Source organism: Mustelus asterias, chromosome 10 (assembly GCF_964213995.1).
Source record: "Mustelus asterias chromosome 10, sMusAst1.hap1.1, whole genome shotgun sequence".
NCBI lineage: Eukaryota > Metazoa > Chordata > Chondrichthyes > Carcharhiniformes > Triakidae > Mustelus > Mustelus asterias.
The window spans coordinates 66,471,665-66,497,261 of record NC_135810.1 but is presented as its reverse complement, the minus strand read 5'-3'; the positions used below and the strand labels follow the sequence as shown (position 1 = coordinate 66,497,261).

Here is a 25,597-nt window from a genome sequence, read left to right as displayed (position 1 = left end):
CAGGCCTCCAGCCGGAAAAAGACCCTTCCACTACCACCCTCTGTCTTTTATGACCAAGCCAGTTCTCCACCCATCTAGCCACCTCCCCCTTTATCCCATGGGATCCAACCTTTTTCACTAGCCTACCATGAGGGACTTTGTCAAACGCTTTACTAAAGTCCATATAGACTACATCCACGGCCCTTCCTTCGTCAACCATTTTGGTCACTTCTTCAAAAAACACCACCAGGTTCGTGAGGCATGACCTCCCTCTCACAAAACCATGTTGACTATCGTTAATGAGTTTATTCCTTTCTAAATGCGCATACATCCTATCTTTAAGAATCTTCTCCAACAACTTCCCCACCACGGACGTCAAGCTCACCGGCCTATAATTACCCGGGTTATCCTTCCTACCCTTCTTAAATAACGGGACCACATTGGCTATCCTCCAATCCTCTGGGACCTCACCTGTGTCCAGTGACGAGACAAAGATTTGCGTCAGAGGCCCAACTATTTCACCTCTCGTCTCCCTGAGCAGCCTTGGATAGATTCCATCAGGCCCTGGGGATTTGTCAGTCTTTATATTCTCTAACAAACCTAACACTTCCTCCTTTGTAATGGAGATTTTCTCCAACGGTTCAACACTCCCCTCCGAGACACTCCCAGTCAACACATCCCTCTCCTTAGTGAATACCGACGCAAAGTATTCATTTAGGATCTCCCCTACCTCTTTGGGCTCCAAGCATAAGTCTACGGTTCAGGGTTTCAACTGCCTGGTGCAGGCACGAGTGGGAATCCATGAGTGTCAGCACAGAGGATGGTGGGGCTTTTGTACTTCACTCCAGTTGTTCCTCTATCCCATAGAGGACCACCAGGCCCATCGGACACCTGAAGGGATGACGATTGTCAGGTACAGAGTCTGGGGCCTTCCAACCTCAGCAGCAGATCTTGGGGAAGCACCGAGACATAGTGGGAGGGTGAGGAAGATTAAGAAGTGATAGGCACCTCGTTGGCACAGGTGAAAGTAGGTACCAGTGCAGAGAGGTGAACGCTGTATATAGTTACAAATAATAAATCACTCCGTTCACTCAGAACTTCCACCCTGTCACTTCATGCTGCCCAGTTTGGCCAACCCGCGCACACCCAGCGCTTCATTCCTGTGGAGTGAGAGAATGGTTGTGCTATGTCTCTCCCACATTGAGAATCATTCATCATCTCTACTTCCAGCACCTTTGTGGGCAGCAAGTTCCAGAACATTACGACTTGCTGTGCAAAAAAAGTTCTTCCTCACGTCACTTCTGCATCTCTTGCCCAAAAGCCTAACTCTTTGTCCTCTAGTTCCAGCCAATTGGAACAGTTTTTCTTTCTTATCCAAACTGGTTATCATCTTGTACACCTCTCTTAAATCTCCCCTGGATCTCCTTTTCTTCAATGAGAACAACTCCAGCTTCTCCAACCTAATCTTCTAACTAAAATCCCTCATCTCTGGAACCACTCTGGGAATTCTCTCTGTAGCCTATAAAGAACCCTCAAATCCTTCCTAAAGTGTGGCGAACCAATCTACATGATAGAAAAATAATACCTTAGGATTCAGAAAGGCCACTTGTTTCAGGTCAGAATGAAATGTGTGATTGGAATCTTTGGTTCAAAAGTTGGAATTCTCAAAGTTGTTTTTCATCCCCTTTTTATCAGCTATCACCCTTCAACAGAGTTATAGACCATGAATCATCGTCCCAATAGTTGCAAAAATAATACTGAAATTGGCAATTGCTTTATATTACAATGGCAACATCAACCTTTTGAGAGATTTCATTTGTAGCCTTTAGCTTTTTAAAACAATTGCATGGCATTGTATTTCCATTTGTATCTCCACATCATTGTATTTGACATCCAGGAAATATACGATAAGCCATTTATAAAGAGCTGCTGGAGACTATCCAATTTTCATGTATTTCTTAGATTCTCATACTTCATTAGGTAAATCTTTTACAAAAGGATACAAAGTTAGTTTTCTACCACAATAGAAAATTGAGATGACATAAATTATACCATGGTAAAATTAAGGCATATATTAGGTGCACATTTTAGCCAACAGAAGTTACCATCAACAAGTTATGAGGAGAGTTTGTGATTCGCAGCCAAAGAAAAGGAACTGGGTCTTCCCAATGTTGACTACAAGTTAAAACTTATCCAAGATCATATGTTGCACAAGCAGCATTGGACCAATGGAAAAGCAGCAACATAAAGTACACAACAGATAAAAAAAGATGCTGGAGGAGGTCAACAGTGTTAAATGTTGTGCAAGGAGGAACAAAGGGATAAGACTCCATTGGTGTGGCGAATACTGAACATGACCATCATTAGGGAAACTTTGGTGCTAAGAGCATAGTTGAAGCTGGGGAGGTGGTGGTGTTCGTGCTGAGAAGTGGCCAAAATAACAACATATCAGCTAACATGGATAAAAGGCACTGAATGAACAGGATTGGAATGGGAAGACAAATGGACTATTTATTGCTGAGGAGACAAGTCAATAGATTTACTGAAGTATTAACATCAAAACTCTTCTCTAGAGGGAAAGAAAACTCATTTTGGCTAATCACGGGCTGAATTCTACTGGTAGAGGTGAGGGAAAGAGGGTCCCTGCCCTCCACTTGGCAAGTTTGTCCAGGGGCTATTTAATGGCATGTCAACTGTTAATTGGCTTGAGGCAAGACATTCACCCCCAGCTGGGAAGGAAGTCCAGTCTCTGAGGGCAGATGAGTTAACCAGCAGTTCTTTGGTCCCAGCAGTGGCACCAGGAGCTGTGACTACTGCTGGGACTACACTCAGTCCCCAATGGTGATCAGCATCGATGGGACCAGATGCAAAGAGAAGTGCAGCCAGGCTGGTAGCCTTGGCAATGGGCCACGTTGGTTGGGGGGCTGCTGTGGACAGAGTGGTTGGGGGGATTTCTGGGGAGACCTGGGGCCCTTTCACTGGCCCCTCTCCCTTGACTGACCATTAGCCTGAGCAGTGAAAATTGCCGGGATTAAACACTTGGCATGGGCCTCTCCTACCATGGGGTGCTGCCAGGCCAGTTGTGCATTTCCAGCATTTTCTGTTTTTATTTCAGATTTCCACCAAGGGCCGTATTTTGCTTATGCATTGATGAAATGAACAACCATTGTGATCAATTCTATATGTGGTGGTTAAGGTAAGATCCATACACCAGAATAATTCTTGCTTTCCCACAAACAGCAGCAGAAATCTTTCTGGTTATATTTACTTGTGTCCCAACACTAGTGGGAACACGACCTGCACATGAACAGATACAGCATCAGTCACAGTAAATCAGTTTGTGATTATTATTTGCCACTGGACTGGCTCCCTCAATTAAATTCCGAGATGCAAACTAAAACTTGGTATTAGGGAGTAAATTAGAACAGAATCATGTTAGGATTAAACATTCCCCAAAGTATTTTATTCATTTTTCAATCATGATTCTTAAAATGTTCATCAGAAACATGTTTGGGTGCTGCTTTTTTATTAGGATTTTTTTGCCATCTTTTAACAAATGAATGTACTCTTCAGGAAATAGTTAGTTAAATAGAAAATAAACAGTAACAAGTAAAAGGATTCGTGGGATTTGAGACAATGGGGACGATTCAACAATGCCACTAGCACTGAAGGCGGGATCGCCACTGGCCCACTGAATCCAATGCGAGGGCCAAAACGGGATTGTCGCCAGGCATCAAACCCGTTGGGAGTCTTCTGGCCCACTGCGCCTGCCCTGATCAGATTCCTGCCCAGAACTCTCCCAGTGGGCAGGATTTGGTGCAGGTCCTGAGAAGCATGGACCTAGCACCTTGGACTCTTTGGGGGCGGGGGGGTGCTGCTCCAGCTTGGGGGAAAGGGGTTGACCTCAGAACTATCCCTCGGATTAGGGTCTCGTGGCTGGACTGCCCTTTCTATTCCTGGAAAAAGTGCAAATCACTTTTGGTACCGTGATTCCAGGCACCTGGCTGGTTAATATCTTTACTCCCATCCGTGTACTGTGAAACCTTTGAAGTGGCCTGGTCACATGAATATCCCTGAATACCTGGAAGCCTTAGAAATCGCAGCAACACTTTAGGGGGGGCTGGACCTTAGGGGACCCCATATCGCAGTATCTCTCTTGTGGGGAGAGGGATTGAGGCTTCTAACTCAGGAGGGGGTTGCGGGGGGGCGGGGTGCTGGTGTGGACTCGGATCACCGTCATGCCTGCGTGGTGTGGGGGAACCCGTTCTATCATTGGAAGCAGAGAGGATGCCTATCTGTGCTGAGGGCTTGAAAGTGCTCCCCTTGTCAGTGGGGGTCGCCATGTCTGTGGTAGGGCCTGTCAACGCTGAGATTGGAAGTTCTTTAAAGGGCTGTAAAGCCGGGCTGGCTGTCAGTTTTGCACTATGCATATTTTGAAATGCTAAAGGTGGGTGGATCCCACCTGACCTGCACTGTTAACACCAGTGGGAAACACTCCGGTTTTCCCGCTGGCGGCAGCAGTTTGTTATTTGTGGGGAGAATCGCGGCCCATGTTTTTGGGCTTATGAGTTCCTTAATTATCAACTGAATGAGGTGGGAACTTACTACACGAAGCCTTTCCAAATTGCTTCAGAAGACTGTTACTTGAAACTGTAGTGGCTCTTTCCACTCTGTAAATCTGTGATGCATTGGAAATTCACCAATAATAAAGTGGAAATCTGACATGGGACTGCACACTAAATTCCTTTCCTGATTCCTTTCTGATTCGCAGCAGGAGCTGCGAATCAGAACGGAATCAGAATCCGTTGTGCATGTGCTGTTGCCATAGTCTGACTGTGCATGTGTAACTGTTCCTAATGTCTTTCAGGTCAGTGACAGGAGTTAGGTGTTCTGGTTTATTATTGGGGATGAAAGCATCATGACTCCTGCCAGGAGAGTGGTCATTCACTAGTATGATGTTCTAGGTTGCAGCCAATTAGACATTCAATGAATGGTATCATTTATGGTTATAGGGCTGGAAGTAGTTACAAATATAGTGAGGGATTTAAAAACGGGAATTTTAAAATGAAGGCGTGGATGGATTGAGAGAGAATATAGATCAGTGTATACAGAACTGATAGGTAAATGGGACTTGGTGTGGGAGCTTTGGATGACCTCAAGTTTACAAATCTAGAGATGTGAGTTTCAGTGGCAGATGGACTGAAGTGCAGCATTAGAGTGATGGAAGATGATCTCAGCGGTGGATAGAATTTGGGTTCAGAAACTCAGCTCTGGGTGAGAGGATACTATATTACAATTAGTCTGGCTCAGCCCCAGACAGGAACCAGGGAGAAGAAGGAATTGGCACCAAGGGAACAAGTGTTTTTGGTGGGGATTTAAGACAACAGATTTAGTCTTCCCTACATTTAATTGGAGGAAATTTTTGGTGAGTGAATGCTGGATGTTAGACAAGCAGCTCAATAAAGCAGAGGCAGTGGTGCGTTTGTGAGAGATAGTGGTGAGATAGAGTTGGCAGCATACATGTGGAACTTGCGGCTAGTTTTTGGACAGTGCTGCTGAGGGGCAGAATGTAGATGAGTAATAGGAGGGGGTAGGAACAGAGGCTTGGAGTCTCCAGAGTTAATGGTACGGAAGTGGGAAAGAAATCCAGTATAGATGATTCTCTGGCTACACTGAGATAGATAGGAATGAAACCATAGGAGGGCAGTCTCATCCAGTCGGACAGCAAAGGAAAAGCGATGAGGAGGAGGCGTATAGATCTGGTCAACCATATGAAAGGCTGCACAGGGTCAAGAAAGATGGGGAGGATAGTTAGCCAATGTTAAAAGTAACATATGATGCAATTTGTGACTTTGATGAGCAGGTGGTTAGAGAATTTTGTAGATTTTAAAAGTTACGAACATGAAATTTAGTCAGCAGATGTGTATTTTAAATTGACCTCTTAGTAGAATGGAGAAGTGCTCCACCAACATTTCCCTCATTTTGCTGTGCAAACAAATTCTAGTTCATCAAACTTTGCTCTGTGAATCTTTTTGAGTCCTTGTTTTACAACTTTAAAATGATCTAGTCTTTAGGTCACAGCGAGTAAAAGTGAGTTCAGTCATCTGAATTATGTGAACCCAGATTTGCTGTTTTGATGTTAAACATTACACTTTAAAATAATATTTTGACATGATTTCGCAATAGTCTGCCACATTTGTGCATGATGGGAAATCTGCATAAATGGAGGCTGCCGCCATGATATGAATCACAGTTAATTTCAGCAGGGAAAGAAATGGTTGCAACATCCTACCTGTCTGTGACCGCCTGCATGAACTCATCAACCAATTCATCATACGCCGGCCCACGAACTCGCTTGTGTTTCAACCCAATATAAAGCGGGTCATTGAGGAGAGCCTGGAAAAGGTGAAAACCTTTCAATCTATGTTCACCAATTTTTCCAGGTTTTGCCTTGCAGTCAACTCGTCCTTGCATTTTTAAAAATAAATCTATATTTAAAAAATCATCCAGCTTCCTAGATTTGGATTTTTCGTCAAAGCATCTCGTTACTCGACAGCAAATAAATGGAAGACTAAATAAATTAGGCCACGAGAATTTCAATTTATGTCTTTGCAAAGCTTGGAGTGAAATAATTGGGAAAAAAGATCAAAACATTATTTTTGGTTGTATAACAGGCATACTGGAAACATATTAAAGAAAATAAGTATCATTCAAAATAACCATTTGTTAGGGTTCTGTAAGTCTTTCTTGTTAATGACTCTTTCATTTCTGCAGTGGGAAATATAACTGGTAGGTGAAGCAGAATTGAATTGTAATAGTTTTCAGATGTGGCTGAGAAGAGAACATTATTTCAGGGGTTGGGAGAAGTTTTCATATAAAATACTTCTCACGGTCAGGCACTTGTCGCAAAAAAAAAGCCGAAGATCTGTTTCATATAACTGAACATGATTATAGTGCTTTCTAATTAATTCAGGCTTACTGGTCATGTGGTTAGCACAGATCAATCACTTTCCACAGCAAGCAGAAAATATAATCGAGCTTAAATAACAATAGAAGTTGTAATCGGCAACTGAACTAAATGTAAACATTTTAAAATACAATCAACTCTTGTTAAAGATGAAAGTTCGGGTCTCAATTTATGAGCAAGCCAATCAGATATGTCCACGGCAGTAGCCCACTTCATTGCAAGAAATTGTTCTCCTTTCAAATTTATCTAAATTTCCCAATGAAAAGGAACTAAGAGAACTAAACAAAAGAAAAGCTAATTAGAGAGCGATAGTTGCTTATCTATCTAACACTCATGCTTGTCCAGTCGCACAGCTCACAGTATAGATGCGTTCTCTTACCAAAAAGGGAAACACCTTTTTTGTGAGACTGAACAAGTCAATCAGTAACAGACTTGTGATACTCTGAGCTTTCCTAATCAATAAATGGTGCAGTTTGCTTTACTGAAAGAAGATTTGGAACAGTGGGTGTGCAGCCTTGTTTATAAGTGTTTCTTAGTGGTAAAGATAAAAAGCAGATGTAAACAATAAACTTTTCTACCATCAAAGAGATTTAATGCAAGGGGGCGTTAAACGAGAAAAATTAAAAATTGAGGAACGTGTCCACATCGCATGTCCATACTATTGCATTTTTATGCTGGCAGGTAGTGAGGTGTTGAAGTGACCCATTTTGGAGAGGCAGAACACAATTATCATATTTAAATCAGGCCCACAGTACAATTGGCCCTGAAATTTTATTTTAGCAGCTGCTGATAGGGTTTCTTGTGGTTCAGAAAGTCAGCAGTGAAACAGAGGAGACAGCAGGTTATGCTATTTAACAGCACTCCTTATGGCCCAGGAAGAAGCAGGTGTGTATGCTCTCCCTTCAGTCCCCCACGCTCGCTCTTTCTTACCATGAGCGGTAACCTCTCATCCACCTCCCTCACCAAATGCTAAGCTACCACCTCAGGCCTCCTACTGGGATCTGTAAATCTGCCAAGCTGTTGGGTGGGAAACAGAAGAACATGTTAATCAGGTTGGTGCCATGGGGTGTTCAGAAGTTTAGATCAGCCACCACGCTCCTATGAACCCTCCCTATAAATATTGGGGCCAAATTTTCTCTTCAGACACTCTCTAACTCAGAGTCGTCAATATATTGTAATTTCCACAATGGCCCGAATATTTCAGTGCTGTTACCATTCTGCGAAACTGACAGCAACTTCTGGCGTCTGCACCCGTGCAGTTAAACACAGTCATTTTACTGTCAATGATTCGCCACTCCTATACCGGGAGTGTTGTTGAAGTCCTCACAAATGAAAACTGATTAGAAATCACTGAATTGACATGCATTTTCGCTTTGCAAACATCTTTGAAGTTATGTCTTGTTGAATGAGATTAAACTGTTCCTTTTTAAACAGCATACTAAATTCATAATTACTTCTGAATAACTTCTCTGGCTCTGAAAAACTAAGTTTCTACTGTAGAATGTTAAATTTCTCCATTCCACAATTTAAAAAAATCCATTGATTCTTAAACAACTTGTATTTATATAGCATCATCAAGACAATAAATAGTCCCAAGTTATTTCATTGAAACACTGTAGAGAAAAATTCAACATAAAAGCACTAAGGCGATACTGGGGCAGGTAACCAAAGCTTAACCAAAGAGGTGGTTTAAGGATTGCCTTAAATGAGGAATGTGATGTAAATAGGTGGTGTGATTTAGGGAGGGAACTTTTTTGAGCATATAACCAAGTGTGTGGATGAGGGTAGTGCGGTTGATGTAGTTTACATGGATTTCAGCAAAGCCTTTGACAAAGTTGCACGTGGGAGACTTATTAAGAAGGCTAATGCACATGGGATACAGGGTGATCTGACAAGGTGGATTCATAATTGGCTTAGCAGTAGGAGACAGAGGGTGATGACAAATGGCTACTTTAGTGACTGGAGGCAAGTGACCAGTGGCGTACCACAGGGATCCGTGCTGGGTCCCCTATTGTTCGTCATTTATATAAATGACATAGATGACTATGTGAGGGGTAGGATCAGTAAGTTTGCCGATGACACAAAGATTGGCCGGGTGGTTAACAGTGAGGTTGAGTGTCTTGGGTTACAGGAAGATTTAGACGAGATGGTCAAATGGGCGGATAAGTGGCAGGTGGAATTTAACCCAAAAAAGTGTGAGGTGATGCACTTTAGAAGGAGTAATTTGGCAAGAAAATATACTACGAAAGGTCTGACACTGGGAAGTTCCGAAGAACAAAGGGACCTTGGCATGTTTGTCCATAGATCTCCGAAGGTGGAAAGGCAGGTTAATAGGGTGGTGAAAAAGGCATATGGCACACTCGCCTTTATCAATCGGGGTATAGATTACAAAAGCAGAGAGGTCATGAAGGAGTTGTGTAGAACTTTGGTGAGGCCACAGCTGGAATACTGTGTGGAGTTCTGGTCGCCACATTATAAGAAGGATGTGAAGGGGGTGGAGAGGAGATTTACCAGGATGCTGTCTGGAATGGAACATTTAAGTTGTAAAGCGAAGTTGGATAGGCTGAGGTCATTGGAGCAGAGAAGACTGAGAGGGCGACCTGATTGAGGTGTTAAAGATTATGAGGGGCATGGACCAGGGTGGATAGGGAGTAACTGTTCCCCTTAGTTGAAGGGTCAGTTGCGAGGGGACACAAGTTACAAGTGAGGGCTGGGAGGTTTAGGGGGGATTTGAGGAAAAGCCTTTTTACTCAGAGGGTGGCGATGGTCTGGAATGCTCTGCCTGAGAGGGTGGAGGAGGCGGGATGCCTCACATCCTTTAAAAAGTACCTGGATTAGTACTTGGCACGCCATAACATTCAAGGCTATGGACCAGGTGCTGGCAAGTGGGATTAGGTGGGCAGGTCAGGGTATTTCATTCATCAGTGCAGATCTGATGGGCCGAAGGGCCTCTTCCGCACTGTAGTATTCTGTGATTCTGAACTCCAGAGCTTAGGACTTAGGCACCTGGGCCATCAATAATAGATCAATTCAGATTGGAGATGCTCGAGAAGCCAGAAACAGACACATGCAGATATTTCACAGGGTTGTGAGGCTGAATGATATTATAGAGAAAGGGAGAGGTGAGATGGAGAGAGTTGAAAGCAAGGATGAAAATTTTAAAATCATGGCATTACTTTATCTGGACTCCGTGTCGACCAGCGAACACAAGGGTGGTGGGTGAACAGTACTTGACTCGAGCAGGGACAGAGTCAGTAGAGTTTTGATAACCTCAAGTTTAGAGAGTAGAATGTAGGTGGCCAACCAGGGATGCATTTTAATAGTCAAGTCTAGAGATAACAAAGACACAGGTGAGGGTTTCAGCAGCAGCTATTGCTCTGGCTGCTATTTATGCATAGTCTTACAAAGAGAGGATGTTCATCTTCAAAGTGGCCATGGAGAACGGCCATGAAGAGCTGGCACCTGGGATATGTTAGGGACAGGTTGGTAAGTGACATTTTATTACAACTCAGTAGGTCTTTGTCCAAACTGTTACTTTTTTTTGCAGTAAATAAAACTGTTTCAGCTCTACTGCCCCTGTTTCCGCTAGGTTACAGCTGGCCAGTTTCACAGCCACTAACGGCCACCCACTGCCATCACCAGAAAGTGAATTCTTAACAAGCTCTCAAACCACCAATTAACAAAATGGGTGGATCTGCTTTTGCACCAGCCACCCTCGCTCTTCTCCCACCCCTTCCGTTCTTGGGAAAACCATCAGAGCCAGGTATGGAGGTGGCAGACTGGCATGCAGGGCACCGGCATCATTTTTTTTGCCATTCCACCTCCATTGTGTTCTGAATCAGGATGGGAAAATCCAATCCAAGGAATAGGAAATGCACAGTTTTCAGATGTCAACATCAACCTCACTCCTTGGCCACTCATTCAGACTGAATTAGATGGTGCAAACTTGAGCATCACATTCAACCAACAGCACAGCTTCAAGCTCCATATATTACTTATCAACAAAAATATTTACTTTCAATGCTGCTGAAACTCTAAGCTACATCTTCTTCACCAATGGACTTGATTTTCCCCCGTACCTTTCTCGCCTGTTTCATTGTCTACCTCCATAAACTCTGACACATCTGAAATAACATATCCTGCCGCTGTGCAAGTACAATCTATCTGATCATGCCATTCTTGCAGACTTACGCAGGCTCCTTATTCCCTTGTTCTCGCCTTCAAATCTTCAATTGTTTTGGTCCACTTTATCTCCACAATATCTTCCTTCAGTTGTCCTCCTTTAGCAACCTCCTGCAATACCCTCACTAGCACAAAGAAAATACTGACATATTCATGCTCTCAGGTCGTCTCAAAGCCCTTTATAGCTAAACTTAAGTACTTTTTTGTGAGAAGTCTAGTCAGTATTGTAATTTAGGGAACATGGCAGCAAATTGGAGTCTACTAACATATGAAACAGGAGAAGTCGGTCATTTGGCACCTCGAGCTTGCTCCACCATTCAATATCATGGCTGATCTGTTTGTTTTGAATTTCACATTTCCAACTATCCTGATAACTTCTTGTTAGGCAAGGGAATCGAAGATCACCTACCTCCATCATAAAAAATATTCAATGACCCTGCCTCCAAAGTCTCACAACCCGCAGAAAAAAAACATGTTCTTTGCCCTAAAAGGGGGGCCCATAATTTTAAAACATTGCCTCCTAGTTCTGGATACACCAACAAGAGGAAACATTCTTTCCACATCTACCTTGTCAAGACTGCTTAGGATCTTATATACTGCAATCAAATTACTCCTTCGCTCTTCTAAACTCCAGCAGAAACAAACCCAATCTGTCAACCTTCCTTCATAAGGCAACCCACTCATTCCACATATCAATCTAGTAAGCCTCCTTTGAATTGCCTCCAATGCACTTACATCTGCCCTTGAATAAGGAAATGTGGAAAGCATGGAGACACAGTGGTTAGCACTGCTGCCTCACAGCGCCAGGGACCCAAGTTCAATTCTGAACTCGGGTGTCTAACTGTGCGAAGTTTGCACGTTCTCCCCATGTCTGTGTGGGTTTCCTCCGAGTGCTCCGGAGGAAACCCACATTCCGGGTTAGGTTGACCGGCCGTGTCAAATTGCCCCTTAGTGTCAGCGGGATTAGCAGTGTAAATACGTGGGGTTACAGGGATAGGGCCTGGGTGTCATTGTTATCAGTGCAGGCTCAATGGGCCAACAGGCTTCCTTCTACACTGTAAGGATTCTATGAAAACTGCACACAGTATTTGAGATGTGGTCTCATCCTGTATAACTGAAGTACAACATCCTTATTATGTTTGATTCCTCTCATAATAAAGAACAACATTCCATTAACTTTCTTAATTACTTGCTGTACCTGCACACTGACTGTGTGAGACTCCTGCACGAGAACACCAAAATCCCTCTGCACCTCAGAATTCTGCAACTATTCTCCACTTCAGTAATACTCTGCCTTTTAATCTTCCTGCCAAAGGGAACAACTTCACATTTTCCCATATGACACTCCACCTGCCAGATTTTTGCCCACTCATTCAACTTGTGCATCATTGCATTGTTCCTTCAACAGGTGAGGACCCCAAATTCCCTGGCTCTCTGCACTGTCTTCTCCTGCAAGACAAGGAAGCAGGGATATGGATATGAAAAATGCCATTGTGAAGATGTGAGCTGGACAGCATTTGCGGAGGGTGACTGAGGCCTGGGTGTGGGATGGCTCAAAGATGAGGCGAGGTATGGGCTGTTGAGATGGGGATATAAGGAGGTGCCAGGCGAGAAAGGGATGAATGGAGCTGCAAGGTGAATTGTTGCTGTGTAGAAGAATGCTAAGAAAGGCAGTGTAGGCCTTGGCACCTGGAAGTGTAATACCACTCACCTTAAAGACTCAGTTTCCACTGCCTTTTGAGGAAGTGAATTTCAAAAGCTCACAAATTCAGAAATAATTTTCAATATCTGTCTTAAATGAGTGAATTCTTATTTTTGAACAATGATTCCTAGTTCTAGATTCCCCAGATGGGGACCTGAGGGTGACATCAATGCACACACTGGACTTAAAGTTCCACAGCGGGTGGGAGATCCAAACTTCCAGTTTTGAATTGCACACGTTGCTCCCAGCAGGTGAGTTATGTTAAAATACAGGTCTCTGTGTTAGCTATTGACACACTAAGGATCTCTGATGGGCCGCCTAATGTACACCACTTTCAGTTATGTCCAACTCTCATTAGTGCCAAACTCAGTTAACTAATTTCAGTCAAATTAACACTCGGGAAGAGAAAAACCATGTTTAATGGCACCTCAAGGTCAAGTTCCCTCTGCTGAGAAGCTCTAAACTCTTCTGGTCTCTTCTGGTGTTATTATTTATAATGCTACAAAATCTAAAAGTCACGTTGTATGAAAAGTGTAATGGGTGGGTGTCAAATCTTCCTGTAATTCATATACATTTAAATTGTTTGCAATTTTTCAACAGCTGAAGTGTTCAGAGCAGTTATAGTTTACAGATTAGCTTGGACAGATTTCCTGGCCCTGTACAAGAGGATACTGACTGAACTATTGCTCATTGCTCTAGGGAATTCTGTATTCGAGAGACTTTTCACATTAAACTGCAAATGATTGTATCCAGATTTTAACAGCTTTTTCTGATGTTTGCTGCATCAATGTGCTTTACTAGAATAATAACTCATTCCGAATCTGTTGTATGAATCTGAAACAATGGTTGGAATTTTCCGGCCACTCCCACCAGCAGGATCTTCTGGTCCTGCCGACAGCGATCCCCCGCCAGGGGTTTCCTGGTGGCATGGGCTGCATAAAACGGGAAACCCCATAGAACCAGAAGAGGGGGGGGATTCCACCCAGTATGTTTAGCATTTCTTGCTCACAGGAAATTTAGTCCAAAGTAACATATGGAATTACAGGAATCTGTGACAGTGCACTAAGAAATGGGATTGCGCACGCAAATTCTACACTACACGTTCTACACTACTGTTCTGCACCACAGGTCTCCATGATCAGGAGATACTTCATTCACTGTGTGCTGCAAGCCAGAACTCCATCACCCAGGATGATGATACAAAACAATCAGAGGATTCATTGTCCCCACATCCCCCCCTCAGCATAAAGACAACTACCTCTAAATGGATTTGCAACAAGGCTCGAGATCTCAATCCGGTGAATATGTCCCAGGTATACCGCAGCAGCTGGTAAAGGATGTGATAGCTGAGGTCCCTGATAGTCGAGCTACAGGCCCATGCTGAGCCTCATGGTAATGACAGGGCTCTAGGAATGGCTGCATCTCTAGCACGTCTCTTGCAGAGGCAGGCAGGGGAACACCCATCACAGATTCCAGTGGCTAGGTGCAGCCTCGAGCAAATGGTGGTGGAGTCTGTCCAAGCCACGAATTCTCTGGTTTTGGCATGTGATTATGTGACTTTCTCTATGGAGAAGCTGTCAGCCACCATACAGATTCCAGTCCAGCAGGATGCTTGGTGACTATCAAATAGGTGATGACAAGTTGTATATATCAACACATTACCACAAATACGCAGATATTAGGAGAAATGCAATGTTAAATATATCTCTACCCATGGAAGTCTGGTGCTACTTTGTACTAACAATTTCATTCCTCTCCCCGTTCACTGTCTGAAGCTGAAGCAGACTATTTGCATTTTTAGCACCTCATTTGATCATGAAATAAGTTTCTGATCAGTTGTCTGCTCAATCATCAAGGTTGTAACATCATCCAACTTGCTGCCAGCTTCATTGATCTGTTGTTGAAACTCTCATCAATGTCTTTGGTACCTCCAGACTTGTCTACTCCAATGTTCTCCTGGTCAGCCTTCCATCCATCAACCCCCAGAAATGTAAACTCATCTGCTGCCCATATCCAAATTCACACAAAATTCAATTCACACACCAGCCCTGGCCTCATGGCTTCTAGTCCAACAATGCTTCAATTCAAAATTCTCATCCTTGTCTTCAAATCCCTACACAGCCTTGCCCCTCCAACCCTACAATCTTCCAAAGTCTCAGCACTCCTCAATTTCTGACTTCTTGTGCGTCCCAATTTTACTCCCTCAACTGTTGGCAGCAGTACTTTCCATTGCCTAGGCTCTAGGCTTTGGAATTCTCTCTTTAGGTCTCTCTCCTTCTAAAATCTTCCTTAAAATGTACCTATTTAATCAAGCTTTTGGTCACCTGTCCCAATAACTGCTTACATAGAACATAGAACATAGAAAGCCACAGCACAAACAGGCCCTTCGGCCCACAAGTTGCGCCGATCACATCCCCACCTCTAGGCCTATCTATAGCCCTCAATCCCATTAAATCCCATGTACTCATCCAGAAGTCTCTTAAAAGACCCCAACGAGTTTGCCTCCACCACCACCGACGTCAGCCGATTCCACTCACCCACCACCCTCTGAGTGAAAAACTTACCCCTGACATCCCCCCTGTACCTACCCCCCAGCACCTTAAACCTGTGTCCTCTCGTAGCAACCATTTCAGCCCTTGGAAATAGCCTCTGAGAGTCCACCCTATCCAGACCCCTCAACATCTTGTAAACCTCTATCAGGTCACCTCTCATCCTTCGTCTCTCCAGGGAGAAGAGACCAAGCTCCCTCAACCTATCCTCATAAGGCATGCCCCCCAATCCAGGCAACATCCTTGTAAATCTCCTCTGCACCCTTTCAATGGCTTCAACATCTTTCCTGTAATGAGGTGACCAGAACTGCGCGCAGTACTCCAAGTGGGGTCTAACCAGGGTCCTATAAAGCTGCAGCATTATCTCCCGACTCCTAAACTCAATCCCTCGATTAATGAAGGCTAGTACGCCATACGCCTTCTTGACCGCATCCTCCACCTGCGAGGCCGATTTAAGAGTCCTATGGACCCGGACCCCAAGGTCCTTCTGATCCTCTACACTGCTAAGAATGGTACCCTTCATTTTATACTGCTGCTCCATCCCATTGGATCTGCCAAAATGGATCACCACACACTTATCCGGGTTGAAGTCCATCTGCCACTTCTCCGCCCAGTCTTGCATTCTATCTATGTCTCGCTGCAACTTCTGACATCCCTCCAAACTATCCACAACACCACCTACCTTGGTGTCGTCAGCAAACTTACCAACCCATCCCTCCACTTCCTCATCCAGGTCATTTATGAAAATGACAAACAGCAAGGGTCCCAGAACAGATCCCTGGGGCACTCCACTGGTCACTGACCTCCATGCAGAGAAAGACCCCTCCACAGCCACTCTCTGCCTTCTGCAGGCAAGCCAGTTCTGGATCCACAAGGCAACAGCCCCTTGGATCCCATGCCCTCTCACTTTCTCAAGAAGTCTTGCATGGGGGACCTTATCGAACGCTTTGCTGAAGTCCATATAGACCACATCCACCGCTCTTCCTTCGTCAATGTGCTTGGTCACATTTTCAAAGAACTCAACCAGGCTCGTAAGGCACGACCTGCCCCTGACAAAGCCGTGCTGACTACTTTTGATCATACTAAACTTCTCTAGATGATCATAAATCCTGTCTCTCAGGATCCTCTCCATCAACTTACCAACCACTGAGGTTAGACTCACCGGTCGGTAATTTCCCGGGCTGTCCCTGTTCCCTTTCTTGAATATAGGGACCACATCCGCAATCCTCCAATCCTCCGGAACCTCTCCCGTCTCCATCGACGATGCAAAGATCATCGCCAAAGGCTCCGCAATCTCCTCCCTCGCCTCCCACAGTAACCTGGGGTACATCCCATCCGGTCCCAGCGACTTACCAACCTTGATGCCATTCAATAGTTCCAACACATCCTCTTTCTTTATGTCCACATGCTCGATCCTTTCTGTCCTCCGCAATCCAGCAGTACAACCACCCAGATCCCTTTCCACCGTGAATACCGAGGTAAAGTATTCATTAAGCACCTCCGCCATTTCTAACGGTTCCGCACAAACTTTTCCCCCTTCACCTTTTAAGGGTCCTATGCCTTCACATCTCAAGCTTAGGTGGCTTAGTTTCAAATATTTTTAATAATAGCCCTGTGAAGTACCTTGAGAATGTTTTGCTATGTTTGATAAACACAAGTTGTTGCTGTTGTTACAATGCACCAAGAGTAGTTTAGCCCAACTATTTTGCTTAATTGAGTCTGGGGCAGAGAGAAGGATTTGTAATTAAGTGCACAATTTAAAAATACAGGTACATAACACTGACCACAGCAAACTGTTAACATTCAACAATATGGTGCATTGACCTCCCTATACAAAGAGTCTGTGAATAGTCCTTTTACTGGCAGATCACTCTCTTTCTCCACCTTTTCACCTGGGTCTTTATTGAAGGTATTGAGATGACCTTGTTGAAATCGTGTCAGTTTTTCATCGTATTCCATTTAAAATGGTCAGAAATGACAGGACCGATACCAGAGCCAGTACAATTTCCAGCAAAGACAGCATTTCTGCTCTATCCTGATAACATCAGTTCCAAATATTCTTTTCAAACAAAATAATTTTAAATTACAATTAAATTTGCAATGACCAGCCTGTTGGAATTCAAAATAACCAAGTTGTGCACAAATAATCATTATCCATCTTGTCCAGAATATGACATGAATCATTTATTGAAATTCAATTAATTCATTATTTTGATGGACCTAAAAAAAAAGTACAGAAACCTCAGAATGGACATTGAGCAATGACGGAGGATTTTATCTGCCTCAGTTGCATGTGTATATGAAAGGGGAGTGGCAGCTGGTATTTCCTTCAGTTGTAAATGTGCTTTGTAAAGGACATTACTTGCTTTGTGGGTTTCAAATCTGAAAAGATCAGAAACTTTTCCAAAAGTTCTTTTCTTCATTGTGCTATTAATCCATGTGCGCAAATGTTATTTCTTAAACTTAACATGCAAGAAAAAATGATTTACCTCATTGTCTGTACCGACATCCAGAAGCACAGGGAGGCAATGCTGTGGATTCACACCACCACAGGCTGTGTAGAGAGCTAGTTTGCCCACTGGAATTCCCATTCCATAGCTTCCAAGATCGCCAAGTCCGAGGATACGTTCACCATCAGTAACAACAATGGCCTTAAAAGTGCAAACAAACAAAATTCAGCAAAGGTAGCACGTTTAATTTAACTTTCAGTCCAGGTCTAAGAACTGATTGATATGAAAATACCCGAAGCAAGTGAATATCTATTTGCTTTTAGTTCAAGGTATTACCACACTAAGAGAGAAATACATTCCCATTATGGGGAGGGGCAAGAAGATGGAGTTGAGGCTGAGATGAGACCAACCGTGATTGTACTGAATGGCGAAGCAGGTTTGAGGGCCTGAACTGCCTACTCCTGTTCCTAGTTCTTATGGCTCTTCGCACCTGGCTCCATTCTTACCTATCTTATCATAACCAGCGTACCATTTGCAGTGGCTTCTCTTCCTGCCACCACACTATCACCTCTGGTGTCTCTAAGGATCTACCATTGGCCCCTTCCTATTTCTCATCTGTATGCTGCCCCTTGGCGACACTATCTGAAAGGACAGTGCTAGTTTTCCCATGTGCACTACTGGCACCCAGCTTTACCTCACCATCACCTCTGCTAATACCTCCATTACTACATTATAATTAATCTGCTTATCCAGTACACAATTTCCTCAACTCCCTTCTTGCCTGCTGTCATCAGACTTTTGAATGGACCTACCATATATTAAGCTGATCTTTCTCTTCCCCCTACCTCCAACAGCAACATGATATTCTGCACCCAATCCCTTCCTTCTCCCCTATTACTCCAAGTGGAGTGTTGGGAAATAATTTGACATGACCTCCCCCCTAGCTGGTGGAACCAGTAATACTACTTAGTGGAGCTGCAAGGCTGTCTGCCATCTTTCCATCTACCAAGTAGCAGCATGAATGCCTGGCCCCATCTACACTGTTTCTACTTGATCTTCTGTCACATCTCTACATGCCTATCTCATGGTGGAAACTCTACTGGAAAAGTGAATTATCCAGCATCAGTTCGGCCCGCTTACCTCTGAAGTAACACAGAACACTCATTATTTTCACTGTGGTCTTTGCACTTGACATCTTTCTTTTCTCTATCCTCTTTTACTGTATGCAACATTGCCACCCTCCGTCCATGTTCGAGTTTGTACAAATAAACTAACCCTCAGGGCCTGATTTTACCATTTCCATTCTAAGTGCTGAATCTGGGTGTAATGCAGATCCGATTTAGAAATCTGCTTTCAGGCGCCCCCATACACACTCAGCCTGAAAAAAAAATCGCGGGTCCCATTCGCGCTGTGGGTGGGGCTTATCGCGACCGAAATGATCGGAACTCTGAACTGCGCATGCGCAGTTAGAAAAAAAATTGAAAAAGCGCACCCGTGTCAGATCGCTCCCGGGCCGCAGAAAGCAGAGAAAGCGGCCCGGGAGCGAAAAGCGGGAGCGAAAGCCCCCACAGACATCACTGTCCCTCTTATTCACCCCACCCTCCCCCCTTACCCAGACCGATCACGACCCCATGCCCCCTTCCCCCCCACTGATTGCCCGCAGAATGACAGCAGACCACCCAACCCCTGCCCCCCCACCCCCCCGAGACAATTTTACCCCCCCCCCCCCCCAGAGAATGGTCTGGCCTCACTCCCCCTCCCCCCCCCCACCCCAGAGAACAATCTGGCCTCACTCCCCCCACCCCCAAGAGAATGGGCTGGCCTCACTCGTCCTCCCTCTCCCCCCGCAGAGAATGGTCTTACTTGTGACTAATAAATAAACTTTACTGGCTAAGTACTGATGTCATTACCTATGAATAAGCATTGCTTCGCCTTTAGGAAAACAAAACTTACAGTTTCCAGGAAAATAAAGGTAGTTTTAAGGGATTTATATTTGCATTGGTAAACATTAGAAATAAGATACAGTTTAACTGGATTTAATTCAATGTTTTTGTGCCTGGAAGGGTAAAACCTATAGTTAGATTCATGTTGGACAATGGTGTTTGTATGTGTGGGGGTTGGTTAACTTTCAACTGTGATTCTATTGTGCTTAGAGGGGGTTACGGCATGAAAAATAAATCAAAAGCATAGGCTTGTGGCCATTGCTTAGCAACTGGAGACCATTGTAAGGTAGAAAAAGCTGTTAAGTTTTATATATTGCAGTTAAAACACTGAGTGACCATCTCGCAACTCTGCCAGGAGAAGCTGGACAGGACAGGGGAGTTGCAAAGATGCAGAGACTTACTAAGAAACAAGATACAATCCAGATAACCAGGGCATTGGTACAGAAAGAATGTCTAAAATGCTTGAAGGTAAGAGAACAGAGACCAAGGTATTGTTCAGAAGAATTCAAGGAAGAGTTAAAAAAAAATGTTCTGCATTAAAGGGGCAATTGCAGTAACTACATTTAAAGTGGGATAGCAGACTTCAGAGGTAAATGAAACATTTGATGCCATTTTAATCCAGTCTAGGAATCAAGAGTTAAAGCAATTGTGAATAGTTTGTGTGGCAATCAGGACAAAGCAATCCTCAAGGGGTTGGACTCACTGTTAACAGTTGAGCAGAAGCCTTGTTTAAGAGAATCATTTGTAAAAGCTGGTCTGTATTTCAGAGAGCAAACTGCTAATTGAAAATATTGTGAAGACATTTTTAAAGCATGTATTTTGGGAGTGGAGTTAGGAAACTTTCACGTTGCAATCATCTGGGGGGATTTTGAAAATTCCACAAGACATACACTTGAGGTTCAGAGTGGAGAGTGTATTTGACCACAGCCATCTTGTGTGTTTAAAGGGACGTTGTGTTACTGAGACTGCTGTAGTTTAAGATATACTTCGTAATCCATGTTGATCTTAAAATTCGCATGTATTTCTTCAGATAAAAGGAGCGTAATCTAACTTTTCATGTTTAATAAATGTTTTTTTCTTGTTGTTAAAATGAATTAGTGGTCCTGTAACTCTGTTCCTCCATGTTTTATAAAGAAATAAAAGTTATGGTCTTTTGAGCCAGTGTTCCACTCTGGGAGCTTCCGTTCAGTTCTAAAACTAATTGGAATCGTAATATCAGTCAGAGAAAATTTACAGCACTAACCTATTCCTTTACCGATTTCAAGTTGTCTACTAAATATGTGTTTATTGTAAGCATATCACTAATTTCTAACATGGCACTATGTTCAGGTAATGCAGGTAATCTTTCAAAAGCTTCATAAGTTTATTCAGTATTTACCTAGATCCCATGTAAAATTGCAGTCCATTCTTCTGGGAACCACACTGTTTGCTCTTTTTGAAACTCATTTGCTCATATTTTCGAAACAGCAAACCTGCCCGATGGCTACTACTTCCAACATCGTTACCAATACTCCACATGCTAATTCAATTCATTGTAAACTCATGTCACACATCTTTTCTTCCAAGATGGTACTGTCCATCCAACAACAGATCTAAATCCTTGTGCAGATGGTTAACTGCTGCCCTCCCCATTTCAGAATCTGCAAGTCTGACATGTTTTCAATGCATTTCAGTTTTTAGAATACACACACAACTGGAAAATTGTTTCCAATGCATGCAATAATGGTCTCATTAACTCCTTCTCGCCATTTCCAAATCTGATATGATTCTGCTCATCGTTTTTTCTTAATTTTCAATGAATTTATCCGATTTCCTGAATCTTTTAGCTTAATCAAGTTCATAAAGTTTATTTATTAGTGTCACAAGTAGGCTATATTAACATTGCAATGAAGTTACTATGAAAATTCCCTAGTCACCACACTCTGGCACCTGTTCGTGTTCACTGAGGGAAAATTTAGCTTGACCATTGCACATAACCAGCACGTCTTTCGGACTGTGGGAGAAAACCAGAGCACCCAGAGGAACCCACACAGACACGTGGAGAACGCGCAGACTCACACAATGACCCAAGCCGGGAATCGAACTCGGGTCCCTGGCACTGTGAGGCAGCAGTGCGAACCACTGTGCCGCCTTAACAAGTCGAGTTTTGTTCAAAGGTTTTCCGAAGGTCTGTGTAAACTATATGGAACACTGCTGTGATTTTTAAAATATTTTATGGAGGTGAGAGAGAAGTAGCTGAGTGTAATAAAAAAGGAAGTTTTTCATTGAAAACTAATTCCATTGCATATCATTACAAACCAAATCCAGTATAATCACCATATAATGAAATGCCAGAGGAAGTCTTCCTGTGTTATGATTCAAAATTGCAAATATACCCAGAGAAAATAAAAGGGGAAAGAAATGTCAGATGAAGCCCTCAGGCCCAGTTGTGAAGAAGACAGTGAGACTAGGATATTTTGGTAGAGACCATTTATTGCTCACCACGGAACTTACTTCTCCACTCGAACACGATCGCAGTGCTGGCTGACTCTTCTTTATATACACATCTTAGTCTAAACTAATCAATACCCAACACCTGTACACTTCATTACCTTAAACTCTTAGGTATTTAGCATCCATCATCAGAAGCTAATAACTACTAACAGGGAGGACAACAATAAACAAGTGAGCAAGAAATGGAGAGAAAAGAGAAGTGAAAGTGAAGATGAACATTGCAATGGAATGAAAAAACAAAGAATGAGTTACAGAAAAAACAAAGTTCAGAAAATTATCTTTCAGATAGCATCTTATGCTTTTCTCAAAATGCTAGCGGATCAGGACTGCCGGGGGGGAGCGCCAACAATCAGGGCATGGGGGGGGGGGGGGGGGGGGGGGGGGGGGAGGCGTGCAGCGGCAACAATGTGGAGTCACGGGGCTGGCCAGCGATCGAGAGGCCGGCACTGCAGGGCCACTATGCATGCCCCAATCTCGGCGCTGACAGATCGGCACATGCGCAGTGGCCGCTCAGCACTCTGCTGCCGGCCTTTCCAGCGGGAATAGGCCCCGCCCACTGATTTTTCGTGAGATTCATGCTAGTGCACTCTGCAGTGCACAGAATGTGGGAGATTCATTTTGAAAATCCCACTGGAAAAAACAACGGGATTTACTCCAGTTTTTACAAAGATTTGACACTTAGAGCTTTTTTGGGAGAATCCCACCCCAGTTTTTTGCCAAAGAAACTTGACCAGAAACACAAGAAAGCTCCATGTTCCTCTTCATACGTTTCACAGAATAAAATCATAGAATGGTTGCAGCACAGAAGGAGACCATTCGACCTGTTGCGTCACTGATGATTCTCTGCAAGAGTAATTCACCGAGTGACACTCCCCAATCTTTTCCCCATAGCGCTGAAAAATCTTTCTTTTTAGAAAATGAGCCAATTTCCTTTTAAATGTCATGATTGAATTGTTATAATTCAGATCAGAAACTCCAAAGTGTTTGATGAAGTCCGCCTGGATCATAAGTTTTGCATTTTGAATTTGGCTAGAGTAAACAGGAGATGTTTCACTTCAGGTATGATTCAAATGACCCACTAGGGAGCTTTTAGCACACAAAGTTTATTTAAGAATACAGTTAACATATAGCAATAACCTTTACCAATCACAAACAAGAAAAAAAACCATCCATGATATTGTACAACCCTGAACAGCTAAATACCGTTCCAACCAAACAAATCCCATGAACAAAACCCTTGCCATAGGTTTAGCACAAAAAATACAGATGCTCACGTGATTCTGGAACTTAATCCTTTGGTTGGATGCTGCAGTTCTCTTGATACACACACAGAGACAAGCTTGAAGTCAGAACAGCTGGCCAAAGCACCAGGGAGAGAGAGGCTCTAGGTAGCAAATCACCAACAGCAGAACTTTCACTCCAGGAAGGCCAGGGGAACTTCTGCCAGCTAGCCAGCAAAGTGGTGGTGGTGGGGGGGGGGGGGGGAACTGAAGACAAATCCTTGGATTTTTCTGGGGAGGAACCACCCGACTTTGACCTGTCAATCAATCTTCCCCCTCACAATGCAGGGTCATTAAAAATCCCAGAAAGTACCTGAGGTTCAGAGTAAAATAAACAAAATCCCATTAAAACCACTGAAGCCGCAATAAAAAGACTCAGCAACAATGAAAAAAACCCAAAGCTGCTTAACAGTAGAGAACACGATTTTAAAAAAAATTTATAAAGGTACCAGCGTCACAGAATGTGCCACGTTCAAATTCTCAGACATTGCATTCCAGATCCTAACCATTCTGTCTCAAACAAGGCTTTCCTGTGTCACCATAGCTTCTTTTGCCAAATATCTCCAATCTGTGACCCCTGGTTCTTGATCCTCTCACCAAAGGGAACAGTTTAACTTTAGCTTTAGTCCCCTCAGGATTTAAAATAACTCTATCAAGTCACTTCTCAACCTTCTCTTCGCTGAGAACAGTCCCAGCTTTTCCAATCTTTCCATTTATCTGAAGTTTTTCATCCTTCAAACCATTCTCACCAATTTTTTCTGCATCCTCTCTCAAACCTTCACATCCTTCCTGATGTATGATGCTCAGAACTGGATACTATGGAAGGGAGTTTACAGTCTCGCTCAATCCAAGACTGGAAATCCCGTCCAAGGTCAACAGCCATTTCCATTGTCCGCCCTCACCTGCTCCGATTCCGTGGCAGGCGGGGGGCGGTAGAATTCCAGCGAATATTCCAGTTGAGACCGACCCAATGTTTTAGACAGGTTTATCATAACATACTTGCTTTTGTTCTCTGTCCCTATTTATAAAGCCTGGGGACTCTTATCAACTGTGTCCTCAACCTTTGATTTGATTTATTATTGTCACATGTATTGCTATACAGTGAAAAGTGCTGTTTCTTGTGCACTAGTAAGAAGTTTAACAACACCAGGTTAAAATCCAACAGGTTTATTTGGTAGCAAAAGCCACACAAGCTTTCGGAGCTGCAAGCCTCTTCTTCAGATGAGTGGGAATTCTGTTCACAAACAGAGCACAGAATTCCCACTCACCTGAAGAAGGGGCTTGCAGCTTCGAAAGCTTGTGTGGCTTTTGCTACCAAATAAACCTGTTGGACTTTAACCTGGTGTTGTTAAACTTCTTACTGTGTTTACCCCAGTCCAACGCCGGCATCTCCACATCTTGTGCACTATGCAGACAAAGCATACCGTTCATAGAGAAGGAAACGAGAGAGTGCAGAATGTAGTGTTACAGCCATAGCTAGGGTGTAGAGAAAGATCAACTTAATGCGTGGTAGGTCCTGCCACCTTCCATGATTTGTGCACATATACTTTCCCACCCCAAAATGGGTCCCTCTGCTCATGCCCACCACTTCATGCCCCCTTTTGCTGTACCCTCAAATTCTTCCTACCAAAATGAATCACTTTAAATTTCCTTGCATTAAATGTCACGTGCCACTTATCCAACCATTCTACCAGCCTACATCCTTTTGCTGTCGAACACTTGTCTCCTTGCAACACTTCCAAATTTCGAACCATCTGCAAATTTGAAATTGTGCCTTGCTCACCAAAGTCTACATCATTAACACACATCAGGAAGAACAGGATCCTAACACCAACTGCTGGAGAACTCCAATATAAACCTTTCTCCAATCTAAAAAATAGCCATTCTCTTTCCTGTCACTCAGCAAAGTTGTCACTGTCCCTTTTAGTACATGGACTCAAACCTTGCTCACAAATCTGTTGAGTGGCACTTATCAAATACCTTTTGGAAGTCGCATCACTAGCTTTATAACTTGTCAACCTTCTTTATTACCTCAGCAAAAATCACAGGCAA

At 43.5% G+C, this 25,597-nt stretch overlaps 1 protein-coding gene across 1 annotated transcript in view; it reads right to left on the bottom strand.

Annotated features, from left to right (window-relative positions):
- The window catches only part of LOC144499646 (NADP-dependent malic enzyme-like), a 154,043-nt gene that overhangs the window by 39,788 nt on the left and 88,658 nt on the right, over positions 1-25,597 (bottom strand). The window contains exons 6-7 of the mRNA XM_078221873.1: positions 17,869-18,030; positions 6,272-6,375 (exon numbers count right to left, since the gene is read on the bottom strand). Coding sequence (XP_078077999.1) covers positions 6,272-6,375; positions 17,869-18,030 — 266 coding nt within the window. The remainder of the gene's footprint in view (positions 1-6,271; positions 6,376-17,868; positions 18,031-25,597) is intronic.